Consider the following 24,969-nt stretch of genomic DNA (forward strand, 5'->3'; position numbering starts at 1 on the left):
AACTGGCTGCCAAGCGCACAAAACAATCCAAATTTAAGACACATTTAAAAACCAAACACTCAGTTTTGCATAGTGCTGGGCCTTGGCACCAACTGAGAACTGCTTTGAGGTGGAACTGCATAATGTCATAGCCAAACAATGTGATGTAAGCAGACAAGCTGATCTTATTTACAGTAATATGTTTCCATGTGCTTACAGCATCTGGTGCTGTAACATAATAATGAAAAAAAGCAACTTAATATAGTGAGCTATATATGCAGTAAGACAGCGGAAACATACTCCATAGTCATTTGAGAGACAGCTTCAAAGGTGGTGAGGTCTTCATTGGCAAAGTTCTCCTTATACTGCCCCATTTTGATGGCATCCAGCCACTCATCCACTGTGCTGAAGCTGGAAAAGTCTGGTGTGCTGCGGTCCAGCAGAGGTAGATGTATGCTATAAAGCATCAACAGAAACAGCATTACTAGAGATGGGATATTATAATATAACAAAAAGTGTATTCTAGAGATAAGGAAGCCTTTTACAGACCTATCATGAACAATTTGAACTCTATTAAAGTACAGTTTAACATACTTTATCAATAGACCATGTGCCACACTGAACACTTATTAATAGATTTTGTAGCTGTTACTCTGTAATTTTAGTTGTTACTTTTTGTGTATTTATGTGAATTGAATTTCAAAAGATTTTATCATTATTAATAATTTATTTGATAATTTAGTTTTTGTTATTATTATCTAAATATTTCTCAATTATAAAATAAATTATTATATTTTAAGATTTAATTTAAATCCATTTCATAAGATTAATTTAATAATTGTATATATGTATTTACTTATTGTAATAATTTTAAATAAAAGAAACAGCTTTGCTTTATAAGCTGAAAATTAGGCAAAATTCACAGTAGCATACCAAAAAATAAAAAGGAAACAGGGATCTGAAATAAGACTTTTCTGAATTCTGACTACATTGATTATAATTTCTTAGATTATAAGACTCAGGCTAAGGACAATTATTGTTGTCATATGCTAGATTTCTTGACTTCACCCCAGAATAAAATATCTTACCCTGAAGAGTGTGGGGTGGTGGCCTTCAGGCTGCTTGGATTACGGATCATCTTATCTAGAGTGTTCACGATCTGACCGAATTTTGGACGGTTGCTTCGGTCCTTCTGCCAGCAGTCCAACATTAGTTGGTGCAGTGCAGTTGGGCAGTCCATAGGAGGAGGTAACCTATATTCCTGCTCGATGGCATTTATGACCTATGAAGTGGAGTGAAGTTACCAATTAAACATGTTATGCCAAGCAATTCCAAGAGACAACAAAACATCATAGAGCCACACTAAACTAAACGTTTCATACATACATTGGGGATTTTGAGATCACTATTAAAAATAATATTTTGCATTACAAAGTATAGTATCAGCATAACAATTTATGTGAAAAGATTAAATGAAAAATGTACATGAATTTTAAAACATGTATTACAATTTGTTAAGCTCTCCTTTTGCTTTAATGACAGCATGCACTCAAACTGGCATGGATTCTATTGATTTGTGCAAAATCTGATGATACATGTTATCCCAGCATGATTTGAGAATGTTCCAAAGAGCACTTCAATGGAAGCAAGGCAATCTGACGTTTTGTACATTAGTTAACAAGTTTAATGTCACTAAATTTGCTTATTTAATTAGTGATCTCAAATAGAACAGAATCTTAAATATTTCTAATCCATTTTACCTCATAACTTTTTGAATTTTTAAAAATTCGAAAACTTTATTTATTTCCACATTTAAATTATATTTCAAATTTCAGATTTTCAATACTCTCTCAGACTTTTTGATCCCACTTTATATTGTTGTATGAACCTGCAGATGGCTTTTCATAAAATAATTGGTGCACTAGGGGTCCTCCTTATCCAGCTCTTCATACACATGTCCTATAATGAGCTTTATGAATACTGTGATCTTACAATATTTTAACTCAATCGTGACAGTATATGACCACATAATCATATAAGGAAAAGTTCCATACATCTTGATTGCTCATGTCCCAGTAAGGTCTCTCTCCATAGGACATGACCTCCCACATTACAATTCCATAACTCCACACATCACTGGAGGAGGTGAACTTCCTGTACTGGATAGCCTCTGGAGAAGTCCATCGTATTGGAATTTTCCCTCCCTGTGTAGATTATGAATACTGTTATAAAGATCAGGAAATTAACACACAATGTATTTATTGGGGTATTAAGCCAGGCTATATCCCTGGCCATGGGACTAGGTCATATAAACAATGTATTGTGCTGTTCAGAAGATTAAAGCTGTTCAGAGTATTAGCATTTTCAAATAAAAGAATAGCAAATAGCTGTTTTAAATTTTCTAAGTAAAATAGGGTCTGTGGTTGCCAATACTTGAAGAGACTTTCACGTTTTGTCCTAGGACGAAAATTACACACAATCATACCTCAAATATGAAATTAATTGTATTTTCAATGTAAGTTGGTAACACGTTGCTAAATAAGGATTACACCTTAGATATGGATGCAGATTTCTGTACTTGATGAATCAGACAACCGTTTTAGTCCTTATGTAGCAACTTGTTAGCAACTTGTGTTTTTTAGAAACACAAAAATCACTTGAATATTTTATTCATAAATGAAAAAGTGCAATTCTAACAATCCCTTGGAAATTCCTAAAGGAAACTGGCATATAAGCATTCAGGTTTGGTCTTCAAATTGGCGCCATGACTGAAAATGTTGCGGACTCACAAGGGCACTTGTGTATGTAGGATCTGATGTGTCATCTTCAAGAAAGCGGGAAAGTCCAAAGTCGGATACTTTGCAGACTAGATTGCTGTTGACCAGGATGTTGCGTGCAGCCAGATCACGATGTACGTAGTTCATGTCACAGAGGTACTTCATGCCAGCTGCAATGCCACGCAGAATTCCCACCAACTGAATCACTGTGAACTGGCCATCATTTTGCTAACAGGGAAAAAAATAGAAAAAATAAATACAAACTAGACATATTAAAATTCTTTGCAATTACAGGTGTCCTCAAAAACTATTTGGACACTAAAGCTACACTTAGAAATGTATATGAATATACTGTATATATAAAACCAAATATCATACAAAGTGGGATCTGCAAACAAATCATGTTAGAGCTTTTCTCAGAACAACTTCCCATTAGCCATTTTTGCAATGACTTTTAACTAGCTGGTCAAGCTGATTTTTTTGGTGGATGTATAGGATGAAATCAGTTCCCCTCAAGTTCACAGAGGTGTCCTAGTAACCACAGTAACTGACAATAATTGATTTTGAACTGTATGTTTATAGTTTTCTCATTTGAAACTTAAGTTAACATATTGTTGTGAAATATTTAGCTTGAAAAGTGTGTTTATTATATATTTCTTTGAAATAAATGCCACTTTGTTTAATATTTTTTTTTGTTATCTATTGCAAAAAGATTCATGTATATTGAAGTGTAGCTTAAAAGGATAGTTGACCCAAAAAAGGAAATTCTCTCATTATTTACTCTCCCTCATGCCATCCCAGATGTGTATGACTTTCTGTCTTCTGCTGAACACAAATAAGGATATTTAGAAGAATATGTCAGCTCTGTTGGGCCTCACAATGCAAGTGAATGGTGACCAGAAAGGACATAAAGACAGCATAAATGTAATCCATAAGACTCCAGTGGTTAAATCCATATAGTCTGAAGTGATATGATAGTGTTTCATGAGAAACAGATCAATATTTATGTTAATCAACACTTTCACATTCTGGTGTGGAAGTGACGTTTACGTTCACATTCAGCCACCTACTGAATTGGGCTGGTCAAAGGTGAAGATTTATAATAAAAAATGACTTATATATTGATCTGTTTCTCACCCACACCTATCTTATTGCTTTTGAAGACATGTATTTAACCATGCAAGTCTTATAGATTACTTTTATGCTGCCTTTGTGAGTTTTGTATCTTCTGAGTTCTGGTCACTATTCACTTGCATTGTATGGACCAACAGAGCTGAGATATTTTTTCTTGTGCTCTGCAGAAGAAAGAAAGTCATACACATCTGGGATGGTATGAGGTGAGTAAATGATGAGAGAATTTAAATTTTTGGGTGAACAATGCTTTTAGGTGTCCAAATACAATTTGGGACCTCTGTATATTTCTTCTCTATATTAACAATAAAAAAAAAGCCTTTTTAGCATCACATTGTTCTGTGAGCTTGTGTCACAGTCCTGTAGCATAGCATCTGGATTTTAAAACTCTTCCATCCAGCTGCCTCCAGTCAGACACATCTGGGCCCTGCCCAATGGGATCCGGGTCAGCAAACAGCAGCCCAAGGACAAGTGACTTCATACAATGTGAGACAAACATTTGAAATAATGTGGATTTTGAGAAACATCAGGCTAAAGGTAAAAATATGCATTATACATTTAAATAGATCGTTTTATATTTTGTAATTATTTTGACATATTTTAATATATAATTGGTTATTTTTTATTTGAATGTTATATATCCAGATGTATAGAATTATAAACCCAATTTAACTTAAAAACAAAATATAAAAATTATGAAAAAACAACATCTAGGACTGTTGACAAGCGTCCTTAATACAAGTTATATTTTAATAACCTCAACCCTGATTAAATACAAAGATATAAATCTATCCCAAATACTAATCCAATATAAAAGCTGCTTTAAAAAATACTTTATTCTATTTTAGCTTAAAACACAGAGTCAGCAGTAAGTTAACCATTTGTATGTTGATTTCCTGAAATTGTGGCTGTGTGGTGCTATCAAAACATTGCTTTGTTTGTTTGAGCATCTGACCAGCCCGTCACCGCAACAATGGCTCAACCAATGGTGTGAGTCTGGGGAGGGAATATCTATTTTTCTGACCAATGTCAGATAGGTTGGGTATGGGATATCTTTTTGAAAACAGTAATTAATATGAAGCTTCCTTTGGTGATGCAAGTGGCACATAAATAACACTTCAGCTTTAACAATCACATGCAGCACAATTAATGTTGTTGTCTCTATTTCTTTTCACAGACAATGAAACATACCCGAAGGAAGGAGTCAAGTGATCCATTCTCCATGAATTCAGTGATTATCATAACTGGGGTGCTCTTGGTCACCACTCCCTCCAGGTGGATAATGTTGGGATGGTCAAACTGACCCATGATGCTGGCTTCACTTAGGAAATCCCGCCGCTGTTTCTCAGTGTAGCCTGATTTCAGAGTCTTAATGGCCACCAGAATCTCCCGTTTCCCAGGAAGCCTGAGGTTACCACTACATACCTCTCCAAACTCACCTGACAGAAAAATACAGAGTTAATTTATCCCACATTACAGACCAGTTGATGTTGAAATTAAGCATAATTAAATTATCTAACATAATTAATTTAGCTTAAAATAATTAAATTAGTAGTCTGGTTTACTAAAGGTTTGTTGCTCTTTTAATATAATTAAAGGTGTGAACACAAAAAACTGCAGGCTTGATTTGCTAAATTGCATATGCTTGTTGATTAACAGTTGATTTTCTTATATGCAGTCCAGTAGCCAGCTGAGATGCAAAGATGGTTGGATGAACTGAAATTCAGCACTTTTAGTAATCCAGATCTATTGCAGTGGTAAAGTTGTATTAAATCTACTATTCCAGTTTGAACAGTGATTTTCACCTGCACCAATAACTTGCTCGATCTTCACACAGGACATATCTATTTCTTTGGCAAACTCCCGCACTGCCTCATTGGGGTCCTCATACGTGAAAGGATCAATGTAAATCTTCATTCCTGGAGACACTTAGAAAGAGAAACAGGAGCTGCAGTGTTTATAGGAAAAATTAGGTGCACTATATTGTAAATATTGTATATTAAGACTTTAAGAAACAAAGAACATATCTGTGAATATTATTAATCTGTTTTCACATTGCACACGTAAAGTTTAGAATGGGTTAACGGTGCCCGCGTTAGAGGCGTGGTGCTGCGTAGCAGAAGAGTTTGTGCACTGAGACAATCTTTGCAACGAAATGCACACTGAACACAGCAGAAAATGTGTTGAGTATACGTAAAGCAATTAACTGTAAACTTATTTTATTGACACATATTTTATAGGCTTTTATAAAGCAGCATAAAATAATGGAGCAAACTACTTTAAAAAATGCATCTTTCTGCTTTGATTAAAGTTCCACATGCAGTGACAGGCAAACAAACAAACCAGCAATTATTTATAAAGTATGGCTAAATTTAGACAAATTAAACAGTTCTTAGCTATAAATTGGGATTTGCTTTAATTTAAATTAATTACCATTTGGATGTAAATGTGATTCTACTCGTAAATCAGATTGGATGATAATACAATTTGTAATGATTCTGATTTGCCATCTCCCAATAACCATTTTATAATGTATGGCCATTATTAAAAGAAATCAGAGGTGTATAGTAACAAAGTATTTGTACTGTATTTCAGTACAGTTATTCAATATTTGTACTTTACTACAAAATTGATACTTTTACTCCAATAAATGTCTCCAGCCCCTTTGGTTACTTTTGGAACTGAACACAGCAAAAAATAACAAGCTGTGTATGCACAAATACAGGCAGATCGGCAATAGTGACGTCTGATTAGCGAAAGAATCATTTGCGTCAAATCTTTTAAATTTGATTCTTTTGAACCAATCAAAACGATTCAAAAAGCGTTACGAATCATTTGTTTTGCGAATCACAAATCTGAATAAAACAAAATCACAAGCTTAGCTGTGATCACCTCATCAAGGACTTTCAGATCACCATCCCTCATTGCACTGCTAACATCCCCTATATGTTTATTGTTCTTCTTTGTTTTGCCTTCCAGTGTTATTCTTCTTTGTTTTACCTTTTATAGTGTTCAGTGTTTTCTTTGTAGTTTTGTATCTAGCATCTCAGAGAAATCAGCACTCCTAATACAATCTCACTAGATTTACGACTTCGTAGTGGTGTTAATGTACGCTAATCTCTTATACATGATCATACTGACGTGACTTGAACACTTCATTAAAGGGCTAGTTAGTTCACTCAAACATGAAAATTCTCTCATCATTTTGCAACCCTCATCTCATCACAGATATGTATGACTTTGTGCTCTGCACATGTGTCAAGCAGCACTCGGAAGTGTAATTGAGCTTGAAATCATAATCGTGCCTTAAGACTGCAATGGCAACATATACCAGTTTTTCCCAACCTTTTTTCTGCCACGGCACACTTTTTACGACAAAAAAATTCAACGGCACACCACTATCCCACATAGGCTAACCATTGTCAATATTTTTCCTTTTCAAGAACTTTTCCATGTTTTCTGTTCATCTTTGTAGTGTGTTTACTTGTAATGTTTGAAATTCGGCTATGCAAAAAAAAAAAAAAAAAAGGTCACATAGGTAGGCTATGCTGTGTGAGGTCACAGGTGGCAAGAGTGCAAAATGGGTAATGAAAAAACAACAAATTTGTTTATTTTCTAATTTTTAGATTTGTTCTTGCAATGCCACAACAAATTAATGGCATGCAAAATAAAGGTAAGACAATCACTGGTCTATAAAAAAAATGTCTGGGGATATTTATTTTAAGAATAAGATAAAAGCATCAATTCCAGCTAGTTTAGTGATTGAAGTTTATTCAAGTTTACAATTGTGCAGAATTAGCTGCAAAATAAAGAGTGTTTTGGTGAGGCTTGCTTCTGTGTCACAAATTTGTTCAATTTGATTAACTGATTAGTTCAGACCCCTTCTGGAAATGTCACTAGGTGGAGACAAATGAGCATCTTATGTGCTATGAGTGAGTTAGCGAATAATTTTGAGTCGATCATGACCGAAATCTACCAAGAGGCTTCAGAGTTTTTAGCATTAAAAGAACAAAGCAGATCTATAGTCTTCCTTCAGTCTGAGCATTATTTTTAATCCAAAAGGACAGCAATAATAGTCTAATAATAGTGAGTATCAATAAAGTCCTTACCTTCTCCTTAATTAAAACTTGCATGGCTACAAATCTACTGAATTCAGTATAAGAATTAAAAACACAAAGCAGATCTACGGAATCATTTTCCTACAGTAGCCTATTTAAACTGCTGAGCATAACTTTTATCAGAAAAGACCACACCAATAGACAAATAATAATCCTTTTGAGTTTCAATAATGTCTTTTCGTCATTGTAAAGCGCATTTCACATGAGTTGAGTCGAAGCGTAAATGCTCCGTTCATGCCAGCGTCAAGCACCGCATCGCCCTCCACATGAAAAGAGTTGCAGAAAGCATCACAGAGGGGCGATTATATGAGTTTACCACGTAAAAAAGCAGGAGGTGTGCATAATAAACATTGAAAACATGTATTTGGAAGAGAGAGCTTGCAGTTGCTTTGATAGCAGAAAGTAATAAAAGGACTCGTTTATGTTTAGGTCGCAGCGTTTTCTTGGTGAATTTAAATTAGTTCAATAACGGGGGTCTCTGATATTTGTAAATGATAAGGTAATATATAATTAAATGAAATTATGAGAAACGCAATGCCTCTTCGCAAATTTGGACAGTTTTTCAATATTTCTTGTTGCTTAGTACTCTCATGTTTCAAAACGGTGAATTTCTCCGAAAGGTGAGAAGTTTGGATCCCTGAAATCATAATTTTTTTCATACATTTATTTATTTTGAGGAATTTGATCATTAGATTTTCTACAGCACACCTGACAGTCTTTCACGGCACACTAGTGTGCCACCGCACAGTGGTTGGGAAACACTGACATATACAGTGAAAAAGGAGATATATTTTGCTCTGTTCTTACCCTACACCAAATAGATCTCTTCAGAAGACATATATTAAACCACTGGAGTCTGGATTACTTTAATGCTGCCTTTATCTCCTTTTTGGACCTTCAAATTTCTGTTCCCATTCACTTGTATTGTTTGGACCTACAGAGCTATTCATATTCTATAAATCTTCATTTGTGTTCTGCAGAAGATAAAAGTCATACACATCTGAGATGGTATGAGGGTGAGTAAATGAAACCGCCAATAAAACAAGTTGAAATGGGTTTTATTAGCTGTTCTGTAATTTATGCCATTTACTTGTACTTTTGACACTTATGTACATTTAAAATCACTTACATTAATACAGTATTTTTACTTATGTATTTTTCTCATGAGCTACTTTTACTTAAGTAAATTTTCATGAAGGTATCTTTACTTTTACTTAAGAAAGACGAATGGATTATTTATACAATGCTGAAAGAAATAATCAATATGATAACCCATAAATCATGTTCTTTTATGTACAGAGCTGCATTTCATTGCTCTGCAGAAACTCTGTCAGTCTGAAAGGACAGTGTGTATTGTTTCAGTTATGGTTCAACATCGCATCAATTAAACATGGCACTGACTCTTTCTATGGCACTTCATGCAAGGCATGTGCAAATGTACATAGCAAACAAACTAAATAATACATTGAAAGTGTTTAGATAATGTGCAAGGCAAGCAATAAACCTTCTGAAAGAGGACATAAAACAGAACTGAATTAAGCTTTCTGCATGTTTGTAGATGCTGGGTTAACTAGATTTAGTGCATATTCTACCAATGTCATATGGACCATTACAATGCAGTTCAAAGCATGATACTGCACGATAAACATCTTCGAATTGGAACTGATGCATTCAGATGTCATGCAGTGGTTTAATATTTATTTTTACACGTGCTGTGCCGCAGTTTGCTCTTCCCGTTTAATGACTTGAGTATCTTGTTTAATACGATCGAGGAAATATTATAAGCACAAATTAAAGTGTAAGTCAGTTCAATCCATTGTGCTGACGTGTTTACTGTCTGTGGGTGGATAAATCTGTCAGTGAATGGTTACTCACTGTGACCGCTGGTGTAATGCTGGATCTTGTCGGTGTATTCAGAGTCAGTCCTGTCACTGCCTCTGCTGATGAGTAACAGAAAAAAAATGAGAAAAGGTCAGAACAAAAAGTGCTAAAACTCAAAACTTCTGCGAAGAGATGTCTATAAGAAAAAGATGGAACATTCATCATTTATAACTCAGTTTTGTTCCAGATCATGATTACCAACAGACTCACCGACTACAGACAATAATGAGCACAATCACAGCGATGAGAAAAACAACTCCAGCAGCAGCTGAGCCGATAATGAGGGGCAGTTTCTCCTGCAGGCTGGAGTTATACTCGTCTTCAGACAAAGACAAGGTAAAAACAGAAATCAGATCAGTTCACATCAGATTTTTATTCACATGTAACAAAAGTAAAATGGAATGGGACATTTGTTTACTGTCTGCGTGACGACGCACCACAGCGGACACTTCCAGTGTAGACAGCTTCATTGATTATAATGGGTATATGCATGCGCAACTTGTTCTACAGGAATCACAGTGGTTTCTCCTGCTTTAACCAAGAATATGTTTTAACCAAGAACATGCCACTGAACCATGTTGTTTATACTTTTCAGGGAAATTATCCTACAAACTCTTTGTCTATACCTTATATTAAGATGGGATAGGAGAAAGTATTTTAACATTGAAAAAATATCCCTTCACCGCTTTTAAATGCCTAGGATCAAGTAACTGCTGAGGGCTGCTTCTAAGAAAGATTAATCTGTAGTGTAACAAGTGTGTGCATTACATTTTTCGATAATTCAGTGTTCTGCTATCAATTATTCCTTCACATGTGTGACATTCTCATAATAATAATTTGTCGACAGTCAATTTATAGGCTCTGTCAGGTACTCCACAGAATAAATGTCTGCTGAACACAAATGCACATGCCTCCAAGTAGCAAAGTACTCCCTGCTGTCAAATTTTTCATTTCCATTTGGTCACAGATGAGCAGTCAAAATGAACGTGGCTCAATGTTTTAGACTTCTATTGGGAATAAGCAGCATGCTGTGATGGCTTGGCCACTGACATATGTTTCTGGCTTTGCCCTTGGCACAGGGATCTATAGTTGTGCTCCAATTGAATGAGCCTAATGTCATTCCAGAGATGGGAAAGCAGTATTTGCCAGACTGTTGCAAGTGATCAAACCAACTGTTGACAATTTCTTTGAACTGTACCTAAAAAACATTTCCTCACATTTTTGTTCTTGCTGAGCAAGATAAAATTTCTTAATGTATTATTTATTATAAATAATTAAATATAATTAAATGAATTAAATGTAATTATTATTAATATATAATTCATAATGCATAGTGTATCAAGCAGGTTTGCCTCTTTTTTTAAGGCACAATATGACATTTCCGGGACATATTACGCCCAACGGTTCAATATTTAAGTAAAAACACACTCAAGTTATTTTTTTCTAAATTCCCTATTCGAGAGATTAATAAAATTGTATTATCAAAATCATGTTTAATAAAATTAATGATTTTAAACTTTAATCAAATAAAAATAGAATCATTTTAATTCCTTTTATTTCTCAAAATTGCTTTTTTTTTGTGCAAAATCCTCACAGCACAATCTGAAACACTCAAATACAGTAAATATTACATTACTATACAGTAGAAATATATTGTGTCTTTTCCCCATTACATGTCATTTAAATCGAGCTTTTATTTTGACATTTCTTTGTGTTTTAGGCAGTAGTATATCACCACCAGATAAGCAGTTCACTACATGGCCAAGTGTGATTACTAAACCCCCAAAAGCTACAGACACACACAGAGCGTGTGTGATGATCACGATGAGGTGTTTTCGGTGTATGAGTGGCCAGCTTCACACTTTCACTTTAAAGTGTGCAGAACATAAAGATTATATATTTATTGAACTAAATTGCAGCCTTTTGTGGTTTAATAAACTAGGACATATTGTGATTTTAATGTAAATATTTGTGCATTCAAACATACATTTTCGCCCCAAATATGTTATATTCCATGACATTCCCAGCTTTATACCTAATGAAATTGGTATCAGTGATTTCATCCATGTTTTCCACATTGAGGAAATCTTATTGCCCTTCAGGTGGTAGCGGTGGGATAAGCTGACTCCGATCATTGAATAAGGTGTAAAGGTCACATCACCATGCAACCGCCTCAGGATGTGAAATCATATACTCAACTCAACGATTTTGCAGTTAACGTCACATTAAAGTAAAATCACATTTTGCACTGTATCATCATACTATCATTATACTTAAAAAGGTTCAGCTTTGTAATGCTGTTAAACTATTCCATTGCAGCAAAGCAGAGATGACAGCAGATGAGAAGAGAATGTATGTGACATGGTTTTGTTCATGACAATCAACCACTGCTGTTGTTTAAAAATGTGTGTATTAGACACTTATCCTGAGTCCCGATCATTACAATGGTTTTGTACATGTAAAAAAAACAAAAAAAAAACGAGCATAGTCAAACAGTTTTATTATATGAAAATATTTTCCGGGACAAATAATAATTTTCCAGGACATTTAGGTATTTTTCTTATTTTTCTGCCTTGCTTAGAGGAAACATTGTACAGAACTGTACAGAATGTATCAGTTGAAGCCGTAAGTAGAATAGCAAAATTGGTGTTCCTGGTGTTAAAAGACTCTTAAAGTCCAATACCTTCAGTCATAGTTTGGAAGTACATCTTCCCACTAAAACGTCCAAAACCTGCCACTGTGCGGGCTCGCACTTGGAACACATAGATGGTCCCTGGCTTCAGGCCCCGGATAACTGCTGTATTAGTCTGACTCCGCAATACAGAGGAGTTCAACTCAGCCATATTCTGAGAGAGATCAGAGATCTTAATTAAAGTGATGTTTACAATAACAAAATGGTCCACATGTTAGAAGAAATGTCAATGATTTTGTTCTATTTCCTCCAGGTTGGATCATTTTCAGTATGTTAGTAGGTGAGTTATTACCTTCTCATAATATTGCAGTTCGTAGTCTAAAATGACTCCATTGGGCTGGTCTGGCTGGGACCAGGACAATGTGATACTATCCACAGTCCGACTGACCTGATGCATGATGGACACAGCAGATGGGGCTACAGAGAGAATGGTGAAAAGGGGAAATAAACAAAGGTAAACAGAAAGAGGAGAGAATTCACTAAGAATGACTGCTCTTCTTCACCATTTGATGAATTACTGCTGCCATGATCAACAAAAATAAATGTACACATACTGTGCATCTCTTCTAAATAAAATTCCATCTACCGCCTGGTCTCATGGGCAGTATAAGCGCAATATATATAAACAAATATCTGATTTTTGTGTTTGTAAGACCATTGGCACCACCATATAAAGTGTTTTTTAATTATGTCTGGAATTTAAATAATGAATGCAGAGAGTGAATAATGAAAAAAAAGTGATTTTGCACTGACATCTGGAAAGCACTGTAACGGCATATACATTTCCCCTACTCACTTCAGCATTTCCAACAAAGCACATAAGATTCCCATTAACACCATACAATGACATCCATCTCTGTGATATCCATGTCTATGGTTCTCAAGCATGGACTCACAAACTAGCTGGCTACTGCCCAGCACTCACAGTTCTCTGGCATTAGTGCAGTTTTGGGTAGAGAGGAGCTATTATATCAGCTACAGCTCCAGGCTGACAGGAAAAAAGACTCTGGAAACCCATGCAACACTTCATTATCATTTACTAGCTCAGAGAAGCAAAAATACAAGCGTGAAAGTTGGCAAACTCTGTTGCTGGTGGTAAAACTACACGCACAGTTTAAAGATCAAACAAATCACGGTGCCTTAAAGTCAATCGATGCCTTGAACAGCGTTCAGCCGCAGCAGCAGAGTACACAAGGTTTTGCTCCTGGCATGCCTGCTTTGCTGTGTAGGGAGGAAAGTTTATGGGCCAAATACTGATTCCTGAGACATGCGTGATAAAATATAATAGGTAACACAATATTTCAATGTTTTAAATGCATATAAGTCATTTTGAAAATAAATTAATCCACATTACATCATACTCTGAAATGTGCCTCTCTGGGCAAATAAAGGCATAGGTCACATGAAAAAAAAATTCTGTCATCATTTACTAACCCTCATGTTGTAACTCCAATCCACAGTTTTCCGGCGCATCCACTGGGTAGCGACATAAAGATATAAATTGCCTTTTTTCAGTTTATGGTCTCAAGAGTCAACGCAATGTAAAAACTACCGAAATGAGAGATCCAGATGGACAACAAATACCATTTAAGTGTTATTTGAAGTAAAAAATTTATTTCAAGCTCAACTTGTACAATTGTTGGCTGTCATAACAACTCAGCCAACAAAGTAGTTAATGATATCAACATAACTAACCTTGGACCATCGCTTCATGATATCTACACATAAAAAAAAATACAAAAATTTCATCTCAACTATAGTGTATCGGCACTATACATGTTTTATTTTTTTTATTTTTGGGCAATACTTTAAACATCACATTACCCGCTATGAATATACACCCATGTGAGCGAAAACACTTGAGACCGGAAATGGAAAACAGGCAAATGGCGGAAACACTTGCACGTTCAGGAAAATGGTGGATATGGGTGTGGAACAACGTGGATAAAACGTACATTTTCGGGTAAACTATCCTTACAAAACTAGCCATATAAATATGCTTTGCGATTTAAATGTATAGTTGGGATAAAGTTGATTACTTGGAGAGTTCAAGGCCTCAGGTTGTTATAAATTCTTTCACATACTGTAGCTGTTGCTGACCAGAGCTCTGAAATATTATACAGACAATGTTGTGTAAAATATATGTCTTTTGCTAATTAGTTTCACTGTAAACTTCAATCTTGGGCTTTGATTAAGGGTTTTTCCATGTGTTTGTTTGAATGAATAGAGCAGGGTCTATGTTTTGATTCACTGCATTGAATTCAAGGATGGTATGTAAAGAGGATGGAACTGTTAAGAGTTGAGTGTGCCGTTGTGTATGTTGGCGAGATTCAACCAAACAAGACTAGAAATGAGAGATGTGATTAGACTAGCACTTCAAATAGGAAGACAAACCATTTCAAACAATTATACAATTTAGTTCATCAGACACATGTAACATTTTAACCCCCATTAATTACAAATCTGTTCGGTTACACTGATGGTGCTGCACTCCGGTCATTATCACGAAATCTATGCATACAGAACTCCACAGAAAGCTTAACAGATTTTTGCAGTATTTAAAAACCTGCCATTTGCACAGTTCTACGCATCCACTGCCCCTTGTGTGTTTGTTCATAAATACTTTGGCTAATTTGATAGCTCTGTTTAACATATTTTACCATATTTCCCACCAAAATCAGTGCAGAAAAGCAAAAAAGCTCCCACCTGGGCCTTGTCATTATTATTGGTATTCATGTAAAAAAAGGTTTTTTTACTAGCTCAAATGTTGAAATATTTGCTTTGATGGAGTCTCAGAGCAGAACACAATATTCAATTATTGACTTTGGTTACAATTTACCAGCAAGATCCTGAAAATCCTTATAAAATGAGTTTATATAAACTAAAATTACTTGGCAAAATGAACACGGCCATAACAATTTCAATACATTCCATTCAACCATTGAATCTTGTTTATTCTAAGTAAGCTTGATTGCTTTGAATGAACACCACATTGTTTTAAAGAGAAAGCAGTGTTCTCAAGTTCAAGTAAAGAAACCCCTAAACTTCTGGATGGAATCCACCACAGGTATGCAGCAATAAAACGGAAGAGCCATTATATGAAAATCAAGTTCTCTTGATTTAATGAGGTGATCGGTTTCCAAAGATGCAGCAGGAGGTACTTCATCATTCGGCTGCTCTCTTTGACTGCAATTTATGAGAAACACAAGTGGTAATCTCATTGAAAAACACAAATTCATATGTCCTTGTGGTATTCTAGAGGAGAATAAGGGGAACCGATTATGAGAGTTTCCATCTGAAAAGGATCCCAGAACCTTTCTTTTCTACAGAAAGAATTTCCACTGTGGCAAATGACAAAGTTCTTTCCTAGATAATCACAGCTTAAAACAATAAAGCAATAAAGACTTGAAAACATTAATGTGCATACCTACAAACCCTACAGGCCTAGTATTTCTAAAATAATATATGTGAGTTTGTTTAGGGGAGGAAAGATGTTTTTTTGTAGTTTTTTTTAGAAAGAGGGGAATTCACTAAGAATAAATTGTGTTGGCTGACAATGTTGTTTATTTGCATGCACTGTCAGTGTTGTTTTAGCACCTGGTATACTAAAGGAATTATGCAAATTATGTAACATGGCAACAATTTGTGCTGATTGCAATTTGCATGGGGCAATTCCCCTTGCTGGCTGTTCTGTGTGCCTTCACGTGAGGACTTGCATTGTTTTTAGCATAAATAAAGTAAATGAGCTTCTCTCAGTGCTCATGAATGTGCAACGGATGTCACAATTTTCACCGCAAAATGACTGTTCATCGTTTGGCTGCAAAACCTAGCATATGCCTTCTGAACACTTGGAATATGACGCATGAGTGGCATGGACTATTTTTCTGGTACATATTATTGGCATTCATGTAAAAAAAAAAAGGTTTTTATTAGCTCAAATGTTGAAATATTTTCTTCTCACAGAGAAGAATGCCTTCGTGCACTTCTTCTGGTCCTTTTTCAAGCTTCAACTGCCACTGTATTTACAAGATGGCATATAATATTCATTAAAATATCTCCTTTTGTGTTCCATATAAGAAAGCAAAATGACATGAAGGTGTGTAAATGATGACAGAATTTTCATATTGGGTGAACTATTCCTTTAAACCAGATCGCAGATGGTTATAGTACAAGACATTTAGAACAAAAGTGATGCAACTGTTTTGTGAATTCCCCCCATACTCTCTAAACTCCTTCCCTAGTCCAAATATCCAAACAAAATGATTTAAAACTAAATAGTGTTCCAATTTTCTTGAAGAGCTTTCAAATTGTATTTACTTTTATGACCATTCCAAGCTTGATATGTGCTTGCGTATTCTATAAAAACCATTACCTTGTAAGTTTCTCTGAGCAAAATTATTAATAAATTCCTGAGTGTGAGAGGAGGTTTATAGTTCCTGAGTGCCGTGTAAAGTCAATGACTGCGAGCTCACACTCACGCTCTGGCTCACCAGAAGGTTCTGGCATTGTCCCTTTCTCTGTTTTTGGTAGGTGCAGGCGGAGTGAGGTGGAGTTTTGTCTTTTAGTGTCGGCAGTGATGCAGTAAAGTGGACTGACAGGCACACCGGTGGAGCCCCAGCCTCCAGTTCACTGCAGCACAGCCGGGTGGCACGGCTCCCATTAAAATGTTATATTAAACACCATTATGTTCCTTTTGAGCTGGCTCTTTGTTACTGACATTTAAAATCCCTATTAAGATCAATATGATGAGTGCTGTGGAAAAGCTTTCTGTTCTCAGATAAAAATGAGGGAACATGGGAAACCCGATCTGGAGAAAAAATGCCAGTCTGGACAGATTGCTGGGTAACATCACAGAAACTAGCTAGACTCAGAGAGATGCTGTATTCTACATGTTATCAATGCACAATACACACTAGTGTGTAAAATACAACAGTCTGCTACTGCTAGATAAATAATAATAATTGTCTTTTTTATTTCTATAGCTTTGTAAACAAACCCAAGGACACTTAAAGGAATATTCCGAGCTCAATACAAGTTAAGCTCAGTCGACAGCATTTGTGGCATAATTTTGAGTACCACAAATTTTTTTTTCGATTTGTCCTTTTCTTTAAAAATCAAGCAAATATCAAGGTTACAGCAAAATGGAAGTGAAAAGGGCCAATTTTTGGAGGGTTTAAATACAGAAATGTGAAGCTTATAATTTTATAAAAGCATGTGTATTAATTCTTCTGTTAAAACTTCTGTATTATTTGAGCTGTAAATTTGCTTCAATTGTCATTTTTACAGTCAATTTAACAGTTGTAAAAATTGGCCCCCATTCGCTTACATTGTAAGTGCCTCGCTGGAACCAAGATTTTTGCTTTTTTTTTAAGAAAAGGAGGGACGAGTCAAAGTACATTTTTGTGGTAATCACAAATGCTGTCGATTGAGCTTAACTTGTATTGAACCCAGAATATTCCTTTTACAATGCATGACAGGAAACAACTGGACCTGAAACAAAAGAACAAAACAAAAAAGAGGCAAACAAAGATATATAGTAAGAGAAAAGAGTACAACAGGCAGGAGAATAACAGTAGTCTATAACAAAATTAGGATAAATTGATTGCAATCACAAAAAGTGTCAGAATGCATTTCAATAACATGGGGTATACAGATGTTTTGAAGATAAGAAGAGATGATATTTTACAGTGATGCTTGAGTTCCAGGATTTATGGGGGTGTGAAACTGAATGACCTACCACCCAAAGACAATGTGACCTTAGGAAACATTAATAAATTGATTTCAGAAGAACAAAGAGTCCAAGAAGGACAGTATGGATGAATCAGATCAGCTAAATATTGTGGTGCAGGACCATCAAGGGCTTTAAAAATGGTAATTAGACTCTAATTAGACTGTAGTTTCTGGAGTATGGAACGAACGAAGTAGTACCAAATACCCAATTCCAGAAAACTCACCAAACACAGATGCTCTTAAAAATACATTTTTCAAGTTGAATCCAACTCTCATCTAGTTGAAAATACACCATTAACTTTGTTTACTGTTTTCTTACCAGCCTGGTTTGTGGTGATGTTGATGGAGGTGAACTGAGGTGAGTAGGGACTCTGGTCGGAAACTCCATTCACAGCCTGGATCTCGAAAGTGTACTGCGTATGGGCCAGCAGATCGCTGATATGCACCCGGGACTCGGTCAAGCCTAGCTGCCGGGGCACAAACTGTACGTTGTCACCACAGCGAGTGCAGGCCCCTCGACCCGAGCCGCAGCTCTTGCAGATGATGTTGTAGACCACGTCTTCACGGCCTCCGCTCTCCTTCGGTGGATCCCACTCCAGCCGCAGGGAAGTCTCGTTCACGCTCGAGATCACTCTCTGGGGCGCAGAGGGCACCGCTGTGGAAATCGAAATCACATTGCCTCATCAGCAATTCTAACCAGCACTTATCAGGACTTAAAGTTAAATAAAGTCAAGACTAGAAGATGTTGCCTGGGTTATGGGGAGATAACCGGCACCTTCCATGAAATGGTCAGCACAAGGTGGTGTTAAACCCTTCGGAATGTTTGAGCATCAAACTCAGGAGATCGAACTAGATATTAAGAGTGACTCATAAAAGTATGAGCTGTTTTATTGTCTATCCGTTTCATATGAAGTTTGTACATTTTGCAACCCTGTTACCTAAAATTAGGGATGGATACTGACATTTGATGTGCTTAACATGCAATGTTAATTTTACATTAGATTATAGTTAATTGCTTTCATAACAAAACACATAGGATTTGTACCTTTGAGGGCCATTCAGATAGGATGCATTCTGGTGCTAGAAAAAGCTGAAAAGAATGAAGGTGTCTCGAGACATGTTGAAGTTTTTTTACTTGACACAGTATAAAGAAATCAAATAAAAAAGCAGTGCAACTGTGTGATACACTGAAAAATTGCAAGATGTGAAAAAGACATTGGATAAAGACATCCGTCATGTGCATGAAAAACAGCGTGGATGGACGCAAAATCGCGCCCATAATGTGTAAAAATCATCATGGGACAACAAATTATACCCTATCCTTTGAAAATGGCAACACTCAGGTTCACAAGGATTATGCAAAATAGTTATGAGTAATATTATGTCCAATATAATTCAACCAAAATATATGCAATAAAAAATGCTACAAACCAACTTTCCGTGTCTCTTTCCCTGTGCATTCTGGTGGGCTGCTGACTTAAGCACATTCTAACGGTTCAGTCTTGAGTCTTTTATGATCTGATTTTCCCTTATTCATTAGCCTATTACCTCTGTTCACTTAAAAAGAAGCAGGATCAAAGTAATCTCCGCTTGCAAACAAGCCACATTAAAGTAATAATTTCATAATGGGTAATGACAAGGGATGAAAGGAGAAGTGGCTCATTGTAATGTAAAACAAGCCTGGAAAGGAAGAATTTTCTCCTCCCTCTATTCTGGACCCAGAGTAGCAGCTCAGATTACTGACAGCGTTCAGCACTGCTCTACCATTAACACTGGCCCACCCTAACCAAAAGAACTGAGCATTCTGCAAATCTCATCAGCCCTTTTCTTGCTGTTCAGTGAGTTACACCAATGGACCAACACTCTTTTCTTTAACGGAAGCCCCTAAAAAAGGCAACCATACACAACAATTAAAAGTCAATAGAGGTGAAAAGACTGAACCACCATACATTAAGTACACAAAATGGAATAACGAAACAAGTGGTGTCCACATATTTTGGCCATTTTGTGTATCCATAACATGAATCTACTGAGCCAAAATGCTTCATGTTTTAAAGATCTTTGAAAATGATCAGAATTGACTAGATGTTCTTGAGCACCACAGAGAAGAGAGTAAAAACCATAGGGATTGACATAAAACAGTGTAAGAGAATGACATACTGGTACAGGGCATCTGCAGTGGGTCGGAATCCGTACGGTAGTATCCAGTGCGGCAGACACAGTTGGTCACACCCTCGTTGGTGGTGCGGCTGTTGATGGGACACTGGAGACATTGCTGGTCCCCTTGTGATGCTTTGAAGAACCCGAAAGGACATGCTGAAATACGAAAAAGAGACAAAGACCATGGGGGGTTGCGAAATAGTGTAAACTTGACACCCATTAAGGGATTCAGTTGAGATTAATTTAGGGGTTTGTTAATTTCCCTAATAACATGTTTTGCAGTTACAGTGACCACAAAAGTATTTGACAACACTTAAAATGTAAAAATGTACATTTGTGAAATAAAGTAGCATTTATTTTAAATAACTAACATTTTAAGCAAGGTTTCAAATTACAAAAGTTTTCAAATAATAAAACAAAGGTTAAAAATGAGTTTGCAGACAAAGATCGAAAAACAAAAACCAAGCACTGATGAAGAGGTAATCCCGAAAACATTTTGTAAATTCACTTGGTACTTTTTGCACATATTTTGTTCTGTTTGGGCCACTGTATAACCTAATTATACATGTGTCATTTTATTTCTACATTTGAGTGCAAACAAATTTTTTAACCTTTGTATTATAATATTTTTGAGTCTACACACACATTTGGGATTAATTTTTTTAAGCTTGGACTGGTATTTGGGACAGATTATTATTTTTTTTATTATATTGCTAAATTATAAAACATAAATTGTTTAAAATTAAGACAATAAGTATTTAGACACTTTCTGGTTGTTAAACATTAATGGAAATTGTTTACAGTTCATGTGATGAACTACATTTTGGTTACTCTTCTCAGACACCTGTGTGAAACTGAGGGAAACTGGCTTTATACATCCACTAAAAAATTTGTAAATTTGGACCAGTGTGTAAAAAGTAATAATAAAAAAAAATGGCTATGAAGAGTGAAGCCAGTTCTGAGAAACAGTCTAGCATCATTTGTTTGCAGATGCCACTTGGCTTGGCATTTTGCTATATCCATGCAAATAAATTTTAGGACTTAAATGTCCTAAAGTAAAGAAAAAGTTGGACCACTGTACATTCAAATTGCAGTCATCTTTGCAGGATGCAGGTTTACGTATATTTTCCTCAATTGTAAATGTCTGGAAATGTATGCCAAGCCATGAGCACTTAATTTATACAACAACAGCGCTCTTTATATTTCTGCCTGGAATCAAAGGCAGAAGTAGTAAATGAAAGACATCATAATGGCTTCTGATGGGCCTCCAGTGAAGTTTTGAAGCTTGGTCTCGCGCTGATAATCTTTTGTTTGGCAAACAAAGAACAGAATGGCACTCAGATATATCTGTAGAAAACATTAACAAAGACCTTGTTAAATCACAGCACAGCTCTTTTCTGCTGCCTAGTCTTACCGAAAACAAAATGCAAATGTGCTTGAGCTATTCAGAACTAATTCATTTGTGAATGAAGGCTTCAATTACTTGAAAGCTTTGTTTTAATCATGACGGCACTGGGTGACTAGTTGTATATGTGAATATGATTCTTTTACTTTACCAAGAGTATAGAAGTTAATGACTAATAATTTATATAATTTATGATATATGAATGTGATCAAAGGGAGAGTGCACAGGAGGAGGAAACAGACCATTCAATATGTTCACTATAGGAAAAGAAGTCTCACCTTTCAGTTATAGAACCCATGAAATCAAAAAAACAATTTTTAAACTTTGAAGCCATTTACATGTAAGCGTACTTCTAAAAGTTGACAAAACAAAAGTTTAGCAGATTTCAAATGCACTGTTTTTCAGACCTAAAATTTTGATGACTCATCCTACACTGCACATATTTTTTTCCAAACCAATGCACTCTTGAATGCTCCTCCTCAGTATAATTCCTACAACCAACAAGCAATCATTTACTTTTTCATATTGGTTACTTAATGAAAAGGGTTCAACCCTTTGACATGCCAAAATTCCTGTTTCAATATGATATGCAGTATGTTGACACAGGTAAGTAAACAGAGCTTTTTGAGTGATTTAATGGGGTATTTACAAGAGCCAATCACCTTTTAATACAAAAATCGTCTTACTCCAGACTGTGCATGCAAATTAGCTGAAACAACCTATGAAACACAGATATTTGGTGTTATTTGAGCTAAAGAAGCTAAATTTATGATACCATTGTTGCCATTTTATTTCTGATTTTAAATATGTTCCTGAAATGTAATCATTTTAGAGATTTCCATCTTTCCTCAATCAAGTACACAGGAGCTGCAATTGCATTTCAAAAAAATATCTCCTTGTGGGCGTTACCAAGATGGCCACAGAGTGAATTAACTGGCTCTAATAAGGATTTTAATTTAAACAACATAAGCCTGAGTCTAAGTAATGTTAGACTCAGGCAGTGTTTTGACCAAAATAAATCTCTCTTAATTTCCTTGACACAGACTGAAAGATAGCATCCTTTATTAGCTTAAACTAAAACAATCAAGAGCTGACATCTGCCCCACAGCCAAAATAAACCCCATGCTCATAATACAAGAATCTGTAGTACAACAGAAATATAGTTGCTGGTATAGACCAAACGTTAGAGTAAATGAAATATAGATCTCTTCTACAGGTGCAAAGCAATTAACACAAAACAAAGAACATGGTGAGTTCTATGAAGTATGATGAAATTCATTCTATTAGTCTAATACCCCAAATGGCTTTGACAATAAAACATTACTCCTGCCTGTGCCTCTCAGCCTATGATTAATGACAGAACATTCACTTTGTGCCAGAAGGAATATAAGGCTTACACTGTCACACATCACAGTGAGTTAGAACAGAGGAAGCAGAGAATGAGGTGTTGGTTACAGTTGAATGAGGCAGAGTGGGTGTGAGTGACAGTGTACAGGAGGAGAATTAAATCGGTGGTACCACAGGGCTCGACAATAGTGTGTGAGAGAGCATGACAGCAGCACAATATCCTGGTGACATATTCGTTTTGTGCCATGTACTGTACATGACTGGAGTATTTAAGTAGGTGTTAATGGAATTCTAGGACAAACTGACTAAGGACCTTTGTAGACCTTAAGATATTTTATAATCGAAGAGATCTATAGATCTTCATTCCTGTGAACAGTTGCACTCTTTTATGAGGCAAAATTTACAACAGGGAAATCATAGTAAACACTTTAGTGCCTCTGTATAATATTTTATACTTTGGTCAAAGACATTTTCTGGCCTCTCTTAAACACACTCACCGATTTAAGCTTGTTTTTTTAAAGAAAAAAACGAAGTGAAGAGTGACTCAACTGCTATAAAGGATCATAATATAACTTAAGAGTAGGCCTGTAACTCGACAGTATATGTCTTCAAAACATGAAAAATAAACTCTTTTATTACATAAAAACTAAATGCCACTGATTTATAATTACCATTGTGATGTATCCACTATTTTAACAACATGGAAGAAAGCAGTTTCATTTCTGGCAAGTGTAGTAAAATAATTTTGTTATCAGCCGCAATGTAACTAACTAGAGAATAACACCAGATTTTAGTGGTGTGGGGTTATCAACTCTCACACAACCACAGGAAGTACAGCAGAATCATTTGTTAATGTACAGTAGGACAATTTTCAGCATTTAGAGTAAAAAAGTAAGTAGACCATTCACTTGTTGCTGTGTGTTGTATTAAAGGACAATAATAAAATCAGATTTTACTAGAGCTACCCGATAGCATGACGATAGAATATTTTCATGTCTCCATGTAAACATTAGGTTACTCACGTAACCCTGCTTCTCTGATAACAGGAGTGAGGTATCTCACTATGGGTAACGCCTTGGGCATGGCCAATCCTGGAAGCAACAATAACACCCCATCTGTCAGTTGACAGACCAATCACAGCAGTATAGTATAATCCACTGCTATAGGTGCCTACTTCATTCTCTGCATATCTCCTCTATGTGCAACTGCAAGGAGGGAAGTTTGGTGAGTTACCACACTCCTATTATCAGAGAACCAGTTTCTCTGTCTAACATTGGTCACACACTTGTGCTTTTAACTGTTTTTGTTGTTGTTGTTGTTTTTTACACATCGGCAGACTACGCACCCAGACCAAGGTCTGAATGAGCCAGTGATGGCTCTGTAACATCCAGTGTATACAATCTGACAAAAGTGTGAGCCGCACAAATTTCCTGGACTGAAATGCCCCTAAACAGTGCTCACGAGGCACTCCATGCCTCTGGTAGAATGAGCTCTCAAGCCCTCCAGATGTCCCAACCCTAGACTTTTATAACTTAATATAATAGCCTCTACTACCCAATGAGAGAGGCCATGTTGTAATATGGGTCTGCCCTTATGAGAATCAGCCCAAGAAACAAAAAGCTGATTCAATTTCCACAATGCCTCCATATTTCCACATACAAATGTAGAGTAAGAACTGGACACAGCAGTGAAGCTGCTCGTTCTCCAGTGAGAAAAAAGGCAGCAGGTGAAAAGTTAGAAAATCCACCG

At 36.0% G+C, this 24,969-nt stretch overlaps 1 protein-coding gene across 2 annotated transcripts in view; it reads right to left on the reverse strand.

Annotated features, from left to right (window-relative positions):
- The window catches only part of LOC127628768 (ephrin type-B receptor 2-like), a 104,618-nt gene that overhangs the window by 3,372 nt on the left and 76,277 nt on the right, over positions 1 to 24,969 (reverse strand). Inside the window, exons 4-15 of one of the 2 annotated variants that reach the window (XM_052105636.1) lie at positions 20,469 to 20,624; positions 18,628 to 18,963; positions 12,871 to 12,995; positions 12,570 to 12,732; positions 10,097 to 10,205; positions 9,881 to 9,945; positions 5,693 to 5,815; positions 5,079 to 5,326; positions 2,769 to 2,984; positions 2,034 to 2,183; positions 1,068 to 1,261; positions 280 to 435 (exon numbers count right to left, since the gene is read on the reverse strand). In XM_052105636.1, the coding sequence (XP_051961596.1) occupies positions 280 to 435; positions 1,068 to 1,261; positions 2,034 to 2,183; positions 2,769 to 2,984; positions 5,079 to 5,326; positions 5,693 to 5,815; positions 9,881 to 9,945; positions 10,097 to 10,205; positions 12,570 to 12,732; positions 12,871 to 12,995; positions 18,628 to 18,963; positions 20,469 to 20,624 (2,041 nt within the window). The remainder of the gene's footprint in view (positions 1 to 279; positions 436 to 1,067; positions 1,262 to 2,033; positions 2,184 to 2,768; positions 2,985 to 5,078; positions 5,327 to 5,692; positions 5,816 to 9,880; positions 9,946 to 10,096; positions 10,206 to 12,569; positions 12,733 to 12,870; positions 12,996 to 18,627; positions 18,964 to 20,468; positions 20,625 to 24,969) is intronic. The other variant, XM_052105637.1, reaches the window with a different exon arrangement.

This window comes from Xyrauchen texanus, chromosome 35, assembly GCF_025860055.1.
Source record: "Xyrauchen texanus isolate HMW12.3.18 chromosome 35, RBS_HiC_50CHRs, whole genome shotgun sequence".
NCBI classification, from domain to species: Eukaryota; Metazoa; Chordata; class Actinopteri; order Cypriniformes; family Catostomidae; genus Xyrauchen; species Xyrauchen texanus.